Here is a 21519-nt window from a genome sequence, read left to right as displayed (position 1 = left end):
ATCTACCGAGGACATGGCGTCCTGCGGAGTGTCCTTTGTGGGTTTGGACAGCATCCAGAGGAACTTGGCCATGCCGCTCTTGGTTTTTATTATTATTCCTGAGAAAATCTACTTCCTGTCAGAGGCGGTTGCCACGACTCCACAGAGTTGACAGCATTCAGCGGCTGTAGAGTCAGTGTTTGTGAAGAGGAGTCCAACTGCTCTTCATGCTTCAATTTGAGGTTTCTGTTGTCTTTTATAATCCAGGAGACAGGAAATGTCCAGCTGAGGGACACAATGTCTTCAGGAACGTGACACAAACACAAACACACACACATATACACAAACTGGAAAGATCATTTTACTGTTCAAGAGTAAATTCCTGATTATCTCAACCTCTGATTCTGATGCACATCATCCATTAACTTGATCATCCATTCATCCATCCATCCATCCATGAGTACTGCCTTCTGCAGCCACCTGCTCCAAGATGGCCACCAGTTACCACCAGCGGATGGCCATCTCACTAAAGAGGATCCACCCTTCATAAGGTTGCAGTCGAGTGCTACTCTTCACTGGAGTATTATGATGCCTCATGGTATTTATGCTTCTGGCCACTTGTATTTTGACTAGTCAAGTGTTTACTTGCCTTGTCCTTCGTATTTCCAGTTATCCTGTTTCCACGAGTGCCTCCAAGTCCTGATCTCCCCGGGTCCTGTTTCCAGTCATTGTTCCTTGCCCTCCAGCCACTTACCTGGAACCCTCTTTGGACCTGCTCCGGTGCTCAGTCAAGTCTTCAAACTGTAAAGAGAAATATACAACAACCTTAAATCATCTACTTCAAAAGCTTTACTTACCTGGCCTTATCCTTGCTCCTCAGGGGTTCCAGAAGACATCTACTGAGACGTTTGGTTCTTCAAATCTGAACCAGCCATGGTGGCTGAGTCTCATTACACTCAGAAGGAAAAAAGTCATTATACTCAGAGTGCACAAAAACTGACAGCTGGACTATCAGACCTCAAACTTTAAAAACACAAACTAATCTGTGAGTTTGTTGAGTCTTACTGAAAATATCTGAGCTCTCAGCTACTGTTCCCAGATCAGTTTAACCCTCTCTGTCGTGTCACTTTGCGATTGTGAAGCTGTAAAAAATTTGATCTGCAGTGACTGAAAGTCCGTCAGGGTCACTGTGTGTGGTTCAGATTATAGACTCCTACAGAGCGAGGCCTGGAATTGCCGTCAGCAGCAGATTATCTGAACGTCAGACTCAAACGTGGCGTTGTGTTCTCAATCCACCCTCAAACGGGTTCCAACTGCAGGAGAAAACATCTGTCCTCTGCTGATTATCAGCCCGAGAGCCTTGGCCTTTCTTTGTCCAACATGTGCAGATCAAACTAAATCCTCTGAACAAACTGTACTTCCAGGTTCTGCCCCTAAGTCACATGGTTTCCACCGACACCAGGTTCCATCACAACGAAGAGCACGTATTCATGTTTATGTTAGCTTGTCCACGAGAACATCATCAATTTCAATTCAACTTTCATCTCAGGTCAAACTCACTAATCCTGGTCAAATATAAAATTTCTCTTAAAAATAAACACAGTTACTTTATCAAAAGGGGAAGAATAAAACTATTAAATGTGGATTATAAACATAAGATATATCCCTAAAAGTCTCTGTTAGTTAGTGATTTAATAACTGATCATCATGTTGATTTATTTTGCCTCACACAACTCTGAAAACAAACTACAGGTGATGTAATTTGTTGAGTGAGAAAACTCATTCAGACTGCCTGTATCCATGATCTGGTTTTGTCAGAGTTCATGACCATAGGTGAGGGTAGGAACGTTGACCGACCAGTAAACAGAGAGCTTCTCCTTTCATCTCAGTACCCTTTTCACCACAACGGACCAGCACAGAGTCCACAATACTGCAGAAACTGCACTGAGCCGTCTGAGCATCTCACGCTCCATTCTACCCTCACTGTCAACAAAACCAGAGATACTTGAACTCCTCAACTTGAGAGGCAGAACTTAAGATGCTCTAAGATTGATACCTCTAAAAATTAGATGCATTTTCTCTAACAATGATTAAGAAAAACTGCAACATGCATATATCATGTGTAGGCTGGACTATTGCAATTGTTTTTTATCTTGTGTCCAAAAACTTCAAGTATTCAGTTGATCCAAAATGCTGCTGCCAGAGTCTTAACTGGAGTTGGTGGGAGAGATCATATCTCTCCAGTTTTAGCTTCTCTTCACTGGCTCCCTGTCGAGTCCAGAACTGAATTCAAAATCTTACTTCTAACCTACAAAGCTCTCAACAACCTAGCTCCATCTTTTATTACAGAACTTATTGTTCCATATTTTCCCAACAGAGCACTTCGCTCTCAGACTGCAGGTTTACTTGTGGTTCCCAGAGTTTCCATAAGCAGAATGGGAGGAAGATCTTTCAGTTATCAGGCTCCTCTCTTGTGGAACCAACTGAGGCTGACACCTTGTCTACTTTTAAGATTAGACTTACGTCTTTCCTTTTTGATAAATCCTATAGTTAGGATTGGCTTGGTTTCCTGAGCCTTGGTTTCCCTTAGTTATGCAGCTATAGACTTCTGGAGGACAAATTGACCACATATCCTCAACTGAACAGTTACAAATGAATACAAATGCATAGTTTATATTTGTCATTATTTCTATCTTAACGTGATTTTATTGTATTTCCTCCTATAGAAAGACCTGCTCGCCTCCATTCTGGACCTGCCATTCTGTATCCATTCCTCCTTCCTGTCCTCTCAAAGCCGGTTGAAGCAGATGGCTTCTTGTCCTGAGCCTGGTTCTGCTGGAGGTTTCTTCATGGTCTGCTTACTGTGATGAACCCACGTGCAGGAAGGCAACGAGAGACTCCAAGGTAAAAGCAAATAACTAAGTTTGGTTAAAATATACAAAACAAAATGCTGACCAGGCAGAAAAACTTACTTTTAAAGAGCGACACGGAGGGAGACAGAACATGGAAGTCTTCTCAGGACAATCCACAGACAAATGAAAAGACACAAAGTCGCTGGATAAATAGAGACACTGACGAGACATGATGACAAACACCTGGGGTGATTAGCAGAGACAGGTGTGACAGGAGCTGAACACAAGGAAGACAAACATAAGGGAGTGCAGGAGAAACAAAAACCCAGAAAAGCCCACATCTTCCTGTTAAAGGGAGTTTTTCCTTTCCACTGTCTCCTTTGTTCTAGCTCACGTTTGATACACGTCACCGCTGACAACCCGGAAATGTGGGCCGGTGTTGTGCCAAAAATCGATTGGCTGCCAAATGGCGATCGCGGGAGCATGCACGGGGGGACTTTAACAAGAATTTAACAAGATTAACACTTATAAACAATTATTTGTTTGCTCGAAATTATAACAGAAGTGTGTCTCAGTCTAACTTTTGCTTAATAAATGCACTTTAATGGTCAAATTAGCTGCATTTTGTCGGGGCAACGCATTGAAATGAAGCAGATTTGACGGTTGCTCCAGGCAAGATCCCGTAGCTGGACGAAGATGGCTCTGTATGGCAAGCCAAGTGTCTCATTAATAGCCACTTTTACCTATTACATGACACAACGGCATGCCATAGTTTGAGTGCCATCTAGCGGCTGAAAATGATAATGTTCAATTCTTTCTGTCAGAATGAATTAAAACTGTCATATCTCAGCCAAAAACGGTTTATAAATATGGGAAACATCCATAAATAAGCCGCTTCGGCGTATAAGTTGCAGGGTATGCAAATTAGGCAAAAAGGTGCGACTTATAGGCCGGAAAATATGATATTTGGATGTTTCTGTTCAGTGCCCTGAGATGATTTCTGTTGTGACATGGCGCTGTAGAAATAAACTGAATTGAATGAGCTGCACGCTCATCAAACTTGTTTCATTGTAGCAGCTGAATTTTAACATTTACTGTGACTTTTACCTTGAAATGAACACTTTGTAATCAACCTCATGTTCCCACTGAAAGTGTGATCCGAGTGAGTTTCTGTTGAACCCTTTGGTCTGGACCGGCTCGTGCTAGCCCCCCTGATCCAGCTGTGACTTTGTGTTTGTTCCATCCTATCAGGTAAGGAGCTCCTATTAATCCACTGCTGGCTTTGTTTCCTGCCATGTTTGATATCAGTTGAAACTCTCAGAGGAAAAGGTTGTCCCACTTTCCAAATCAGATTTAAAAATTTTATTTATCATTATAATTTCCCTGTTTGAGGCTGGAATCCCCATATGATAGGAGGAAATATTTGCTGCAGGAATCTGAAAGAAAACATATTTTTAATTTTCTGCTCGTTTGTTACCTTCAGTCTGTAATGAAGGGGGGGTGGGGGGTGTCAGGTGGTTTCAGTGTGTAACTGTTTCACTGATGATGAAAATCTGTTTCCTGCTGTCGTGAAACAAGTTCTGAACGCTCCAGACAAACACAACGTGTGTTTCTGTGTTAAAGGTCTGCTCTATGCTGTGACATCATCAGGTGAACAGGCGCAGCAGATTGCTTTCCACCTTTTAAGTCAGCATTAGTATAAAACATTAAAGCCTCTTAGAGGCTGACATGAAAATCCTCAAAGTGTGAGCTGCAGCCAACGGGCCACGTTCAGGTATCTGCTGCTTTCAGGCCGACACGATGAAGATAATAATCCCTCCTCCCCTTACTGGACTGAGATAAACCCTGAACCGTATCAGAGCTCAGGTCTGAGGTGAGCCCGCATAGATCAGATTAAACCCTAAAATCGGCTCGCAGCAGCGTGTGGACGGAGCCTTCAGCAGCAGATTTACAGATTACAGCTGTGACAGATGTGTTGGGCTGTTTGCATCATTTGTTTCAGCAGAACCATCATGTTTCACTCCAATAACAGGCTTTGACTTCTGTTTGGATTTACCCACCCCCTTACTGTGGGGGTGGACCTGTTCTAAAGACAGGATCTCCATGGACCTGGAGCCTCATGCAAGAACGATGCGTAAGCACAGAAAGGTGGTGCACTCTGGTTTCTATGCACCTGTCAGGATGGGTCCGAATGAACGCTGTGTGAAGCGTTTGAGCTGCACGGAAAAGGTTCTGACCTCCAGTCCACAGATCACACTACAAAGATCTGAGTCATCTGCATACACTGAAACGTCGCTACATTAGGAAGTATTTATACTGTGGTGCTTCAAAGTTTGTGAACCCTTTAGGATTTTCTATATTTCTCAAAGAGAAATGAGGAAATTTCCCCAATTTATTAAAGGACTTGTTCTTAAACTTAGATGTAGCCTCACACAAAAATGGAAGTCAGCACCTCATATTTTTCATTTAACCATGCTCACGGACAAATGGAGGGTAAATCCAATTCACCCTCTTAGCTCTGTGGTGGGGGACAGTAAAGTTAAATAATAAAACACGGACAAACTGATTAGCTGGTGATGGTGGTGGACTGTCCAGCAGCTTGTCCTAACTGTCAAGCTAATCTGTCCTAACGAGAAAGTTGGAGAGTTGTTATTTCTTATATGTAAGTTATACGTAAGGATATCTCTCCAAGTTACTGTAAATACAATTCTTCCACGTTGGTGGAGCATCATTTTCTTTCCAGCTTTCTAGATGCCTGTTTTAAAGTACGTAACTCAGAAATGAACCAAAGATCCCGCTTCCTCTGACTGATTACTTTCTTTTTCATAGGAGCAATTTTATCAAGTGACGTTTGCACAGAAGTTGTGAAACTATCAACCAGATCATCTAAGTCACTTGTCTCTGGTGCATTACTCTGCAAGACATAGGAAGACAACAACGGAAGAGAATCTTTAAATTTGGTCACAGCGTTTTCCGATAAACACCTGCTGTGATGAAATTTACTCTCAGTGACTGTGTAGTCGTTTAACGTGAACTCAAATGTTGTTAAAAATCATCAGACAGAACAGGATTTTGAGGATGTATTACTAAGTCCTTAATCTCTATGCCATGTCAGAACCAGATCGAGAGTGTGATGATGAGAATGAGTACATGCGTGGACATTTTGGGTAAAACCAAATGACTATTAAATTACTAAAGGCTATGTTTAAGCTCTCACTTTCAACATCTACATCCATCATTCATCCATGATCTTTTATCCGCTTCTTCTTTTTCGGGTCGCAGGTGTCCAGCTATCACTGTGCGAGAGGTGAGGTACACCCTGGACAGGATGTAAGTCCATCAAAGGGACAAATAAAGACAAAAACTCACAATATTGTTGACATTTTTTACATAGTCGGCCCGTACTCAGGACTATTTAGCCAATATCTACCAAAGCAATCCAGACATTCGCCCACTTTTTGTTACTGGCTGCCATTGCTGCAATGCACCCTCCAAAGCACCCGCTAGTAGTTTATAGAACTCTATGGTTCACATTGAACTTAGGTTTAGACCTCCAGCAGGTCTGTAAGACCTCGTTAAACACCAACAGAGCAGATCTTAACCACATATCCTCTCACAGGAACCAAACCCCAGCAAGTCTCCACCCCACCCCAAAGTGGTTCTCAGCTCCTCACAGAGCAGCAGAGAGTTGTTGAACACCACCTCAACACCCCCAGTGGGAGTGGCAGTGGGAGTGAACAGAGTCAGAACGTTTCATTATTTCTGAGATGAGCTGCAGACGCTTTAGTCTGAAATCTGGGTTTATTATCAGAGAGCTGCAGATCCGGCCCTGATTGGTCGACTGCATGATGACTTCAAAATGAGACGTGTTAATGAGATGGCTGATCAGAGGAACAAGGGTCAGGAGGTCACTGATAAAGTTATCAGCTCCACTCCAACACAAAGATTGACCTTGGGAGGCTGAAACAAGTTCATATAGAGAATAAAAACCCGTAGAGACACCATGGAGACTAACGTGTGAGGGTCTTAACATTCAAACACACACAGACACCAAGTCGTTTACAAACCCGTTCTCTTCCTTGTACGTTTTCAAACTGTGGGAAGAAACTGGTCTGAACCAACACATTCATGAAGAGGACATGCAGACTGCAGGCGAACCTGCAACCTTCTTGCTGTGAGGTGACAGCACTAACCACTGTTCCACCCTGTCGCTATTTCATAATAAACTGTGCTCATATTTTATTATAATAGGAATTAACAGACTTTAATTTAATTTCTGATTTGGGCTTGTTATTATGTTTTTTTGTATTATGACTGTAGTTGGGAACTGGAGCTACATAAATAAACTGTATTAAATGGAGTTCAACATGTAATGGTCACAGAGTTCATGCATGTTCCCATGGACATACTGTGGGGATTCTAGCTCTTCTTGCAGGTTCCTGAGTCCAGAGGTGGCGTCATCAATCAGCAGCTGAGAGTCATCAAACTGACAAGTGCCAAGAGGCTGTAGAAGAGCTTCCTTCCCTGCTGGAGCATTACTTACCTTCTGGACCTGGTTCCTGAGCCTCCAGTCCTGTGCCAGCCTGTGACTTACCATTCCTTCTTGTGGATCTTCCCCAGCTGCTCCGTCACCATCCAACTAGCCTCCACGCTCCACCTGTACTCCTTCAACCAGGACCTGACTAACCTGGGATCCTCTGCCCTCCTCTCCACGCTACCTCTCACCCATCGACCAGTAAGAGATCAACAGTCTGCACCATCGAACAGTTCCTGACACCGCTCCTTCCTCCCCAGGTTCCCCAGGGTCTCCAACTATAATATGTTTCCATTCACTGTAAATAAATCACTTTATATCATTAAATGGTTTGAGTCTGGTATCCTCAGTCCGTTCTCTCTGAGTAAAAGCCTCCGTTGTGACACATCCTATAGTTGTTTGGGGCGGCTGTGGCTGAGTGGTTAGAGCAGTCGTCCTCCAATGGGAGAGTCAGGGGTTCGGTTCCAGCAGTAGTCACAAGTTGAAGTGTCCCTGGGAAAAACACTGAACCCGATGTGTGTCCCATTGGTGTATGAATGTGATCTACAGCTCTGATTAGTCTCTACATTCAGATTATCTTTGTAGAGATCTAGCAGAGAGCTGCATGAATGGGTAAACGAGGACACAGGTTGTGTTGTAAAGAGCTTTGAGTATCTTGACTAGATAGAAAGGAGCTATAAGTAAAGTCTGTTTACCATCTGCGTGGACGTCTGAGCAGTTTCAGCTGAATGAGAATCAGAGACCTCAGATTTCTGCCTGAAGCCAAACAAGAAAAACTTTTCTCTGTTTCTGTTCTGTCGGTCTCTGTCTCATCCTCTTCTAATGAATCCTGTACTGTTGGACGGTCTCTGATGAACGCCATCCTCCCGATTCTGTTGAACCTCTTGATGTTCCCTGACACCTCCTTTCTTCAGGAACAATCCTAAAACCAACACACAGGAAGCAGTGTGACGAGAACAGATCGAATGTTTTCAGGCTGACTGTTTTGCCTCAGCTGGACTCTCCGCCTCGTCACAAAGACTCTTCAAGACGTCCGCCGACTGCCAAAACTCAGAAAGCCAGCTGCTTTGTCCTGAAGACCCCCGCAAAGACTGAGCAAAGTTAACCAGAGCCCCTGACGTGTTGACCAGAGCAAAAGACATAAATAATGTCAGTTCCAACTTGATGTTCTGTTCTGGATCAAATGCAGCACACAAAGTTGTAGACTACGAGGTCCAAACATAAGAAACGTATCCACAGGAGACACCTCAGCTCTGTCCAGCCCTGCCCGCACCAGTAAACACAAACTCTGGACCAGTTCAGAATAGTTTTAATCTGCTTCTGTTTCCATTTGATATGACTTCTTGTTTATGCTGCAATTAAACAACTCCTGATGTAACTGACGACCAGAACTTCTTCATCACTCCAGTCATTATACACTAAACAGTAATTCCCCGAACCATCAGAACGTTCTGCTTCAGAGCAAAGAGTCAGGAATCAGAAGGTGGAGCTGATGGACAAGCAAAGTTTTCTCTTCAGTCTGTTTGTTCAACGATGAATAAAAAAAATGAAATAAAATCTCAACATGATGTCAGAAAAACAAAAAGTCTTCCGTTGGTTCTCAGAGGTCTGTGTCAGAATGTTGGCAGCCGGAGACGTCGTTCCGTTTCATTCAGCAGAACCTCACATCAGTGGGACTTCGCAGCTGGGGCAGGAAACACTTATTTCCTCCTACACAAAAACAACCAACAATGTTGGAAGACCCCTCCTCAGATGACTAAACCAACCAAGACACGCTCAGACACCCTGTTCTCAGAGGTCCAAGCCAACCAACAAAACTTCTTTTGGCTTTTTTTTTTCTCTTCAGGGGTCTCCACAGCGAGTCCTCCTCCTGCATCTCTGTCCTCTCTCCATCTACCTCCATGTCCTCTCTAACTGCATCCACATATCTCCTCTTTGTCTTTTTCCTGACAGCTGCATTTCTAACATCCTTCTACCAATATAGCCACTGTCCCCCCTCTGGACATGTCCAAACCATCTCAGTGTGTCCTCTCTATCTTTATCTCCCACCTGTGCTGTTCCTCTGATGATCTCAAGCCAACCAACAAAATACAGTTTGTAAATGAGAACTGGTTCTTGAACATTACACCTGGTAAAATAAAGGTCAAATGGATAAATACTCTGTCTCCACTCATCTGAAAATACAAAAACATGCAAGGATGCTGGGAGACTCCATCTTCAGATGTGCAAACCAAACAACAAGGTGTGCACAGAGACACTGTCCACTCGTCCAAACCAAGAGGAGCAGGACGACAGCACCCAAGGAGGAATCGCCCAGAAGAATACAATGGGACGCGAGGACAGTTAAGGTGAGTCTTGTTATCCATCCATCCATTTATCCATCCATCCATGTGATGGAGATGGAAGGTCACAGATGTTTTTCACTTATATATTATACACTCATATTACCATGTACCAAAGCTCAAATAATATCTCAATTACAGCCCCAAATGCCAAATGAGTTGAAAAGGAGGTGCTATGGATGCATTACCATCTACCTGGAGGCGGTGCTCGAGTGCCTGACTGTCGAGATCTTGGAGGTGGCGGGAAACACAGCTCGTGACAGCGGGAGGACTGAGATCATCCCTGCAGTTAAGTCCGTGGCGGCGAGGGACTCGGCAGGCTGCCGGGAGAAATGGCCATCGCTCGGGGAAGAGGACCGAGAGGTCTGCTGGGTCTGGGTGGACGTATCGGCATCTGCATCCAGTTTCTTCGTATCTGCTGTGGGACGGACTGCTACAAGAGATCCTTCCTGCCTAAAGCCATCAGCATCTAGAACAACTCTAATGAAACTAAGATGATGAGCTACAACAATTAATTTCCCTTTGGGATTAATAAAGTATTTTTGAATTGACTTGAATGTGTGTGCATTAAAAGTTGTTATGACTGGATTGAGTGCTGCATAAGCGTGGAGCCTTTCACCCGAATAAGCAAGGAGGCTGCACCTTGTCTTTGTCTGATAACCATTATAAAAAGACGCTCTTTTAGGCTCTCAGTGAACAGACTTGGAGACGAAGCGTCAAACATCTTGTCTGCTTGTATTTCAATTTATGTTCCATCTTGCAAGATTAAACCTGGGATTAAGAAAATTATCTGCCTCTCCTGTGTGGCATATTTAGTTAATGAGCTACAAGGATAATATTAAATTATCCTAACACCATCCATCCATCATCTTTACTCGCGTCTTCCTTTTCGAGTCGCAGGGGTCACCGGTGCCCACATCCAGCTATCACTGTGTGAGAGGAGACACCTGGACAGGTCTCCAGAGTCCATCACAGGGACACCTGGACAGTCTCAAGTCCATCTGAGGGACACATAGAGACAAATGAGACAAACAACCATTCACTCTCTCACCTAGGGGGACCGAGGGCGCTTGATGCATCGAACATCGACTGCTTCACTTTGTGCTTCGCTGTTTCAAACTGAAGCTTTTCATAATGAGTGTTTGAATCAAGCTTTCTAAAGGAACAGGAAGCAACATTATATTGTTCATATTGTGTAACGTGCATTTAGGAGCTGCGGTGGCTCGTCGCTCAGCTCTGTGGCCTCGTGGTCCTGCGGCTGCAAGTAAAAGGTGTATCAGGAATGTGATCGATCCACCATAAAACTATCGCCAAATCTGTCATGGGAGCTTGTCCGCTGAGAAAGTGAACCACTGAAAACAAAAGCTGTATTTTATATTTATTATTTATTTTTTATTTTAAATGTTTAGGTGAGCAAATCAGAATGTTAGGATTTTCTTTTAAACAGATGCCTTAATAAGCTTAGCTGCAGTTCTGGTGCGCTGCATGCATTTAAAGTCGACAATGTAGTCATTATTAATAAGTAAAGAGAAGCATCAGCAGATCAAAATGACCACACAGTTGGTTCTCTCTCGCTCTGGCTTCATTTGGCCACTAGATGTCACTGTTTCCAATCAGACCTCGAAGCTTTTCTCTTATTTCAGTTCTTCGGAGCTTCATCTGCCCATCATCACCGAGGAGTACAAACAGGAAAATGATCTTGAATCTATAAAACCACAGAGGCTGAGGCGTTCACGTGTGACGGCAACGGACTAAAGAAGAACGTTGTCCCAGCTCAGCCTTAATAAGCGCCGGTGATAATCAGCCCTGAGCCAAACAGAAGCAGAGAAGAAGCTCTAACTCAAGATGACAAATAAAAGATGTGGGGTAAGAGATCAATGCAGAATCCTCACAGCTCCAGACCTCCAAGCCTTTGTAGCTCATTGTTCATTAATCTGCCTGTATTGGACTGATCAATAAGTAATTGATTAATAAAGTGATTAAGAAAATAATTGATCAGTACCTGTTCCTCTATTGTTTTCCATATCAATAAACTTTTATTTAAGTTACTGTTTTTTGATCTGCCTGTTTCCATCCATCCATCCATCCATCCATCCATCCATCCATCCATTATCTTCACCTGCTTCTTCATTTTCAGGTCGCAGGGGTCACTGGTGCCCATGTCCTGTGGATAAACCAGTTAAACTGACATGCATGTTTTCTGTCTGTGGATTTAAAAAAAAAAAACACAGGGAGAACATGTAAACTCCACACAGACAGACAGATGTGATCTGTTGTTGTTAATAAGCAACAAAACAAAATGAAAAAAGTAAAACAAAAATTAAAGGACTGTAAAATAATTTTTTTGACTAGAGGAGCTCTGTGACTGATAAGAGACCATTCAAAACTTTAAAAGTAAATAAAATGATGAATTAAATCTGAAAACAGACAGGAAGCTAATAAAACACAGTTTCTTTGTACTGTTCAGAAGTCTAACTGCGTTCAGCAGTTATTGATCAGGTCTTTGATCCAGATCAGATACAGGTTTTTCAGTTACAAATCAAATGTGACGTCATGGCGCCCTCTGCTGGTCATTCAGCGTCACTGCAGTTTCATCTGAACCACCTTCAGACGAGGAATAAATTGTTTTGGTTGCAGTTCAGAGCTATTGGTAGAGCTGGTGCTGCTCAGCAAGAAGGTTGCTGGGTCGATTCCTGGCCAGGGACTTTCTTAGGTGGTGTCTGCATGTTCTCTCCGTGCTGCATGTTTTTTTTTTTTCCCGGGTACTCCGGTTTCCTCCCACAGACCAAAAACATGCACTGATTGGTAACTGGCTGTCTCCACTGTCTCAACTGTCATAAAAGTGGACCATGATGTTTTTATTTTATTTTATTATTCTGGTTTGAGTTAAAACATTTTTAATAATAGAGTAATTTAATACTTTTTTTTAACAGCCACTACAGAGTCATTGTATCTCTTGTGAATCTTTTAATACTCTTTTTTTTTTTTTTTTTAATTGGTCACATTTTCATTTGGACCCCGGCCCGGTAAAAGCTTCTGACCGGCCCTGGACCCGCTTATGATTCAGAGGACTTCATGTCCCGGCATGCTCTGCGGCTCGGCGCTCCAGGGTGGATCCAGCAGGTGGGAGGGTTCAGCATCCTGTACCGGGGAGACGCCGACCAGAGACCAGATCCCTGTTCCCGGACCGATCCTGATCCGAACCGAGCTCCGATCCGAGCGGACCGTGGTCGTGTCTGAGGTTCCGGACTGTGCGGGGCAGATGGACGCGGCAGAGTGCGCGGGCGTGTGCGGGGTGAAGGTGATGTGTCGCTTCAGACCCCTGAGCGACTCGGAGCGGAGCCGGGCGGACCGGTTCATCCCCAAATTCAGCGGAGACGACACCGTGGTTCTGTCCGTGAGTACCGACCCAACCGAACCTCCGGACCGCCGAGGCACGCCCTCCCCTCCCGCTGCTGTGCGCGCGCGCGTGCACTAGAATAAAAAAACACAAAGGAAGCTGAATCGACCTGGCCACACGCGCGCACGTGCACGCGCACGCACATAAACGAGCAGAAACCATGTGAGGCAGAAGAGACATGATGTTTGTTTGTTTGTTTGTTTGTTTGTTTGTTTGTTTGTTTTGAACTGCAGCTAAAGATGAGCAATCAGCTGGGCGCGTGCACGTCGTGACTGTAGGTGTTGGTTTTGCTTCTGATCAATAAAAAGCTGCACAATATGAGAAACATTTCTGGACAAAAGTTCTCAGAGGAGTGGGTCAGATGGTTCCGCTGTGGGAGGTTTACCACTAAAACCATTTAGGTTCGCTCACTGGTCACTTCCAGTCCAGTAAACACTCCAGAACAACAAACGCTGCTCAGAGTACCGCTTGTTAAAGTCTGACTTTTTATGATGTAGACTTCATCTCATCAAACCATGCGTGTTGTTTATTTATTATTCTTACAAACAAACAAACAAACAAACAAACAGAACCAGACAAACTACAAACCTCTGATGGTCACGTGACTGCCCCAGTTCTGATTTCAGCTCTCAGACCAGGACAGCAAAACAAAACCAGGATGTAATGAGACCGATCCTGACGTCTAATGGTCCACTGACCCATCTGTAATGAGGAGTCGTTAACCCGCCAGAACCATCAGAACCCACAGATGTTTCCAGATGGAAAATTCCTTTATTTCTGATTATTATCATTTTTTTTGCACAACAACAAAACACAAACTGAGCTGCTGAGAAAGCACGAGTTAGGACATCTGACTGTCCAGCTATCCGTTCTTCCATCCCAGGTTCATGACAGATGGACATTCTGAGAAGCCTCATGGGAAACATGTTTCCATGACAACAGCTGGAAGCTGACGCAGGTCATGTGATCAGCAGCAGTTGGTTTGTATGACAGTCGAGGTGTGTGCGTGTCTGGAATCTTTCAGCAGCAATCATCTTTCTTTTGTCTCACCGGTCCATCCTCTCAGCTGTTTCCAGTCGGTCTCCATGGCAACAAGATTAAACCATCCATCCATCCTTCCATCCATCCATCCATCCATCATATTTTACTTGCTACTTTCTTTTCGGGTCACAAGGGTCATTGGTACCCATGTCCAGCTATCACTGTGTGAGAGGCGGGGGACACCTGGACATGTCTCCAGTCCATCACAGAGACACATGGAGACAAACGAGACAAACAACCATTCACTCTCTCACCTAGGGACAATTTAGAGTTACCAGTCAGTCTAACATGCATGTTTCTGGTCTGTGGGAGGAAACTGGAGTACCTGGAGAAAACCCACTCATCACGGAGAGAACATGCAAACTCCTCCTAGAATGCCCCCCCCCCCCCCGGCCAGGAGTCGATCCAGCGACCTTCTCATTGAGAGACGGCAGCTCTACCGACTGCACCACCGTGCCGCATTTGATTAAACCAGATAAAGTAAAACAAATTGTTGACCCATGAGCAGCAGAATGTTCTGATGGCATCCAAGTTCTGTTTGTTTGTTTTTTTTGTTGTTTTTTTACCATGCAATAAATAGTTAAAGAAGCCTTGACATTCAGTTTAAAAGTGAAAAATATAATGGAACTCTGAAGAAGCTGGGCTGTGCACCCTTTGAACTCTGGTGGGAATTAAGAGAAAACCTTCAGTGTTATGACAGTGAGAGACACCTGGGTCGAAGAAGATCTGCAAATATCTACGTTTTTATATATTGTAGTGAGTCACGTGGGTACGTGTCACTTGTTGTATGACAAATATATGAAATATATATGCATACAATATTCACGAGTTCTTCATTTTTCTGACTGTGTAATGCCGTGCATTGAATTTAAAGGAATGCGAACGAGAGACGTTATTATCTTTGACCCATCAAATGAATGGAGTCATTTATTTTCAGAATCAAAGTTTAACATCAAACATTTACATTAATTTGGCAAAATATGAAAATAATAACAGACAGTTTCACAAATAATGAACTTCAAATCACTCGGCGGTGATTTGAGGACTTTGCTTCAGATATTTCTAAAAATATCTGTACTGATTTATGAGAGAGAGGTGAGTTTAAGAGGAAATTGAGATTTATCTTACAGAGGAATATGTGAGGGAATTTAATCTGTTTAACCAGAAATTGCACGCTCCGTCAGGTATCTCAGCTTGTCCCAGGTACACTTTAGTCGAAGAAGAAACCGTTACCTTGTTGACGATCGATCACCTCAGTAAGAATCCTTTTCAACTGATATCAGCGTCTCCTTTGAGAACAGCTAAAATCCTTGGAGAGTCGTGCGTGGTTAGCTCAAAACAGAATTATAATCCCAAAACGTCTCTGGATTCTAGTAACTCTGACTCTTCATTGTCAGCAGCTCTCAGACTCTTTCTCCAAAACTCTCCATAACTCTAGTTTTCTTCTGAACTCCTTCAGAACTTTTTCATTCTCGGAATCTTTTCCATTCTCCACCATTCCAACTCTCTAACAGAACCGGGAAGTTGTCACATTTTAAATGAGTTTACTTCCGAGTTTACTTCAGAGCTTTCTGATTCGTGGATGGACCAGAAAGAGGAGTGGTTTTGACGTAAGGTGTTTATCAAAAGTCGAGGTCAGAGAATGAAATTTGTTTAACAACTGACAGAGAGATTATTGCAAAAAGCAGACTTCGTGGAGCCAACTCTTGGTAATCTTCTGAAAAAGTTTAAACATGACATTTCTTCTTCAGTAAACATTTAGTTGACCGAAGCTTCAACTTTCACACACTTACGACTTGACTCATTTCAGACAGAAAATCAAGAAATGCATATTCAGGTGATTTCTTGTTTGAATGAGGAATAAAAATCATTACTTACTGTTTATGTAAAATAAAAATGAGTAGTTCTTTTCAACCTGTAAAGCATTGAGTGAACTAACACAATTTGATTATCAAAACATTTGTAAGACAGTAATGATTATAGAGGATTGTCTTTTCTGCTTGATTAATTCAAGAAAGAAAGTTCATCAGATGGCTCAGACTTATTCAAATCAATGAAAATAACAGTCTCTGTCCATCTGGTAGATTTGAGGTCATCAGGGTCAGATGGGGGTCAGATCATCAGGCCATCTAGTTCACTACTATATATATATATATATATATACATATATATATATATATATATATATATATATATATATATATATATATATAGTAAATATGATATCACACTCAATAGTTTAATTGTTTTGAGGAAAATTTCTTTCAGTTTTTATTAAATGTTTTCTACATTGTAGAAATAAGAGCTACCAAAGTGAAGAGCATGTGATTCCTGATGGCGCTGCATGTTTTGAAGTCCTCTTGTCTCTGTTTTATATCAAAGCTGGGTGTTAACATGTGATGACACTGTACAGCTTTAATATCCTGATGCATGCTCAATGATCCAGGTAGAAAAATCTAGCTAAGTTAAGGCAGGTCCTCTGGACGGATTCTTCTTTATTGAAAGGTTTCGTCTTTTATCCAAAGGACTTCTTCAGCCCGAGGAGCTGCAACAAACTCGGTCTTATAAACAGCATCTTCTCATAGTGGATCAAACAGTTTGCTGATGACATCCAGAACTAGCTGTTCACATGATGAAGACCATCAGCCTAACGATGGATCGTTAGTGCCCTGATGGCCGCTTGCTATTCGCAGAGGGCCGAGTGATTCTAGCAATAACAGCATTGTAAGAAGGGGACAGTTATACAGCTTTAACTTTTCCCATCAAAAACCCATTTACTCCGATGACAACGCTGTTAGCCGTAGCACACGATTACTTCCTGTTCTGTTTCATGTTGACCTCTGTGAGTCTGTGTGAGTCTGATGAAACCTTTAAAGCTCAGGTGTTCTCAGGTGGACCACAGGCGAAGAACTGATGCAGTTAACGCAGTTTGACAAGCTGAAGTTAAAATTTATTCTGAACAAACAAAAGTTGATTTTAGCTGATGAACATATCCTGGACTCTGATAGGCTTCTCATCTCTGTTGAGTCTTTTGTTGTGATGTTGTGTTTCCTGTGTTTCAGGGGAAGCCATATGTGTTTGACAGAGTCCTTCCTCCGAGTACGGAACAGGTGCAGGTGTACGACACCTGCGCCAAGCAGATTGTCAAAGGTGAGCTCACCTGAGGACCAAGTTATGTGGTACAGGATCCAGTTTCTGTAAAACAGTCTGCGGTACGAGGTCCAGTTCTTAGTGGGGGGTACCAGTACATTAATCCTTCCTGGTTCCTTTCCTTGACACCAAATCGACCCATCACTTCCTCATCTCTGTTTCCTTCACCATCATGTCCACACCTGTGGACTCACCTGGGGATTCTCTCTATCCAGGGCTCTATCCCAGGTCCTAGGGGATGTTCTGTTCTGTTTTGTTGTGTTTTATTTTATTTTTGGGATGCGTCTTTGTGTTTCAGATGTTTTGGGAGGATACAACGGCACCATCTTTGCTTATGGTCAGACATCTTCTGGAAAGACTCACACCATGGAGGTGAGTGTGGGCGTGTAGTGATGAAAAATGTTTGTTTTTGTGCTTTTAATGTTGTTGTTGTTGTTTTAGGGGAACCTTCATGACCCTCATCTGATGGGTATCATCCCTCGAATCGCCAGAGACATCTTCGACCACATCTACTCCATGGACGAGAACCTGGAGTTCCACATTAAGGTGATGATGTCATCGATGGCATCACAGATTCTGCTACTGATGTTGTTTGAATTTAGTTTCTAACGTTAATGTTTTTAATGATCATAAATTTTAACATAATCAGTCAAGGAGAAAAAGAACGATCAGACTTATGGTATCCTTCAGATCAAACGAAACAAACTGTGGAAAATGATGTGAATCACGAAAGGATGAAAACTCTTAGTCTTAGTTTTGTATTTAAAGGAAATTTGGACCTCTGGGACACTGTAGAAACTTTTCAGAATCGAAGCAGACGTCAGAAGTCCTGCACAGCTGCAGCGGTACATCGTACTGAATGTTTCCGTTTCATGTATCCTTTGGTGCTCTTCTCTGTCTCCAGGTTTCTTATTTTGAAATTTATCTGGATAAGATTCGTGACTTGTTGGACGGTGAGACATTTCTCATAACGCCTGTTTTTAAAGTCAAAGAGCCGAACGGCGTTTGACCGACGCCTCCGTTTCTGTTTCAGTGTCCAAGACCAACCTGGCCGTCCACGAGGACCGAAACAGGGTTCCCTACGTCAAGGTACACTGCAAATATACTATGTACTACAATATCAGTATCACAGTATCAGTACTGCAATATCAGTGCTACAATCACATCAGATTATAAAGATTTAATACAACATCAGTACTAGATTATAAATACTACATTCTTAATATTATTGTATTAGTTCTACACTCGCATATGAGTATTACAGTATCAGTACTGTACTTACATCCCAGAGTGTAAAGTATTAATACTACAGTACCAGTAAAATGTATTTGGTGCAGCCTATTTGCGGTACATAGCAGAGATTAGTATTTAGTTGATGTTAATTGTTTACAGAGCACCACATTCATAAGTTTTTATGTTTATTATGTTTTGTGCCAGGGTTGTACTGAGCGTTTTGTATCCAGTCCTGATGAGGTGATGGACATCATTGATGAAGGAAAAGCAAACAGACATGTCGCTGTCACCAGTAAGGAAGTACCACTTACCCAACCCTACCACACGTGCTGTACTGAGCGCTGAAAACAGAAAGTACTCGACAGATTTTCTGTTCCATCAACCTGTATGTTTAAAGCAGAGTTCTATAAACCATTAGAGGGTGCTCTGGTCACATGGCCTCATAGATATGTATAAACTAGAGCCCAGACGGATGTATCAGTAGAGCTGATATTTTGGGCCGATACAGACATTTGGGGACATATCTGTGATAAACGTCCTATTATGCTCCGATATAAGCACTTCTAATTGTCACCCTAAAATGCTGTAATCAGCCGCAATCGTACAATGTGTCCAGTAGAGGGCGCATGAAGACTACTTTTAAGTCATTGTCGTTCACTTAAGTTTCACTTTCACCTTCAGCACAGTAGAAACAGCAGCAGTACTGTATGTAGTGTATTTTGCTGTACATGGTACGTTTATTTGAACTGATCTGTAAAACAAATCAACAATAATTAATTGTAAAACTTTATCCAGAACAATAAATCTAACGCAGCAGTTAAAATATGTGTTAGTAACGTTATTATCTTTGTCGTCCTCAATGAAATGCATCGTTGTCTGAAATCTTTACTTCTCTGCAAAAAAAAAACAAACAAAAAAAAAACGCCACTGCAGTCAATGCTAATTAGACCTTCACCATACGTGACTGACCGTTTAAACAATGAACAGGGAAGAGCATTTCTTTGTTTAATTTATATTTATGATACTTGTAACTTTATGGTGAATGGTAGAGGATAGAAAATGTGAACGCACGTTAAGAAGACTGTTTTAATGACCAGCGCACCACTTGTAAACCTAGACTGGGACTACGTATCTCGTGGATCGTATTTGCTTAGATTCATGGTTGCTAACAGCTGCGCTAAATAAACAAGCCCCTCTACTGGCTGTTTTCCTAGATTCTTGGGGGTGGACAAAGCTCAAAATATTTCAACCATCATATTGGTTATCTGCGGTCCCTTGCCCCTCCAAATATCGGTATCATCGATAGCCAAAATTTCTCATCGGTCAGGCTCTAGTATAAACCACAAGAGGGTGCTGTGGTGGCAGTTAGTGGTTTTCAAACCCCAAAATACAAAATGGCAAAGACTAGTTCATCCCAAAGATCCAGTCCTCCGGCTTATGTGAATGTTGTTCAGTGCCAGGAGGACTGTGATCAGTCTTACATCGGGGAAACTAAACAGCCATTGGCCAAAAGGATGGCCCAGCACAGAAGATCAACATCATCAGGCCAGGATTCTGCGGTCTACACTCATCTCCAGGCCAGCGGTCACTCTTTCAGGGATGAAGATGTTCACATCCTGGACAGAGAGGAACGATGGTTTGAGAGAGGAGTAAAGGAGGCCATCTTTGTGAAGAGAACTTGTCCATCATTAAACAGAGGCGGAGCCTCCGTGTTCACCTGTCCCCCTCTTACAATGCTTTTACTACATCACTCATCCCTCTGTGGATAACAAGCGGCCATCAGGGCACTAACGATCAACTGTTTGGACACTAACGATTAATTGTTAGGCTGATGGTCCTCCTTTTACATGTGACCAACTAGTTCTGGCTGCCAACAGCAGACTGAAGAAGTCTTTTGGATAAACTATGAAACATTTTAAGAAAAAATAATCTGTCCAGAGGCCTTGACTCGACCTTGTTTCATCAGTCATTATTGACCGACTTCAGGTCATGTTTATATCATCATTAGCTAGACCCACTATATTTTCCTTCTATAACATTGAGCTGTTTTACATGATTGTTTTCTAAATTAACATTAATCATGAAATAAATTCATATAAAAATTTTAAGAATGATGTTTGACACAGATCGAGTTATTTTAATTAAACTGTTAGTTGTCCACGATGTCACAAATGTAAACAGTAGGTAAGACCGGCAGTGCGCCCTCTAGTGGTTTATTAGAACTTCATGATTTACAGTTGGAATAGTTCAACTGCTTCCTTTCCACCTGAGTTCCTTACCTGAATTCACCACCTGAGTTCTTTACCTTTGTTTCCTCTGCAGACATGAACGAGCACAGCTCTCGCAGTCACAGCATCTTTTTGATCAACATCAAACAGGAGAACGTAGAGACGGAGATGAAACTGTCGGGAAAACTTTATCTGGTTGACCTGGCCGGCAGTGAGAAGGTGCCACCTGTTCCTCGACATCTTTATCACCTCTTTTCACAAAATTTAATTTGGGAGGCCCAAAAGAGTCCAGAGACCAGATCATCAGTTATTGTTCCAATCATTTAGTCCTGAGGGACAAACTCTGATGCAACTGAAACTCAACACTCACCTGTCCTCCATCTGTCCCACACCTGACCTCCATCTGTTCCTCATCTGACCTCCATCTGACACACACCAAAACTCTATCCTATACCCGTCCTCCATCTGTCCCACGCTTCTTCTATCTGTCCCTCACCTGACCTCTGTCTCTCCCTCACCTGACCTCCATCTGTCCCACACCTAACCTCCATCTGTCCCACACCAGACCTCTATCTATCCCACACCTGTCCTCCATCAGTTCCACATGTTTTTTCTATCTGTCCCTCACCAGACCTCCATCTGTCCCACACCTGTCTTCTATCTGTCCTCACCTGACCTCCTCCTGTCCCATAACTGACCTCCATCTGTCTCTAACCTGTTCTCCATCTGTCCCTCACCTGTCTTCCATCTGTCCCTCACC

General features: G+C 42.8%; 1 protein-coding gene across 1 annotated transcript in view; it reads left to right on the top strand.

The window, feature by feature from the left end:
- Window positions 1–12891: 12891 nt before the first annotated feature.
- The window catches only part of kif5c (kinesin family member 5C), an 18933-nt gene continuing 10305 nt past the window's right edge, over window positions 12892–21519 (top strand). The window contains exons 1-8 of the mRNA XM_037686250.1: window positions 12892–13104; window positions 17211–17298; window positions 17597–17670; window positions 17740–17844; window positions 18203–18251; window positions 18332–18387; window positions 18736–18823; window positions 20854–20978. Of these exons, the coding sequence (XP_037542178.1) occupies window positions 12970–13104; window positions 17211–17298; window positions 17597–17670; window positions 17740–17844; window positions 18203–18251; window positions 18332–18387; window positions 18736–18823; window positions 20854–20978 (720 nt within the window). The 5' untranslated portion in view covers window positions 12892–12969. The remainder of the gene's footprint in view (window positions 13105–17210; window positions 17299–17596; window positions 17671–17739; window positions 17845–18202; window positions 18252–18331; window positions 18388–18735; window positions 18824–20853; window positions 20979–21519) is intronic.

The sequence above is a fragment of the Nematolebias whitei genome, chromosome 13, assembly GCF_014905685.2.
Source record: "Nematolebias whitei isolate Nwh7 chromosome 13, NemWhi1, whole genome shotgun sequence".
Lineage (NCBI taxonomy): Eukaryota > Metazoa > Chordata > Actinopteri > Cyprinodontiformes > Rivulidae > Nematolebias > Nematolebias whitei.
This window is presented reverse-complemented; position numbering and strand designations above follow the sequence as displayed.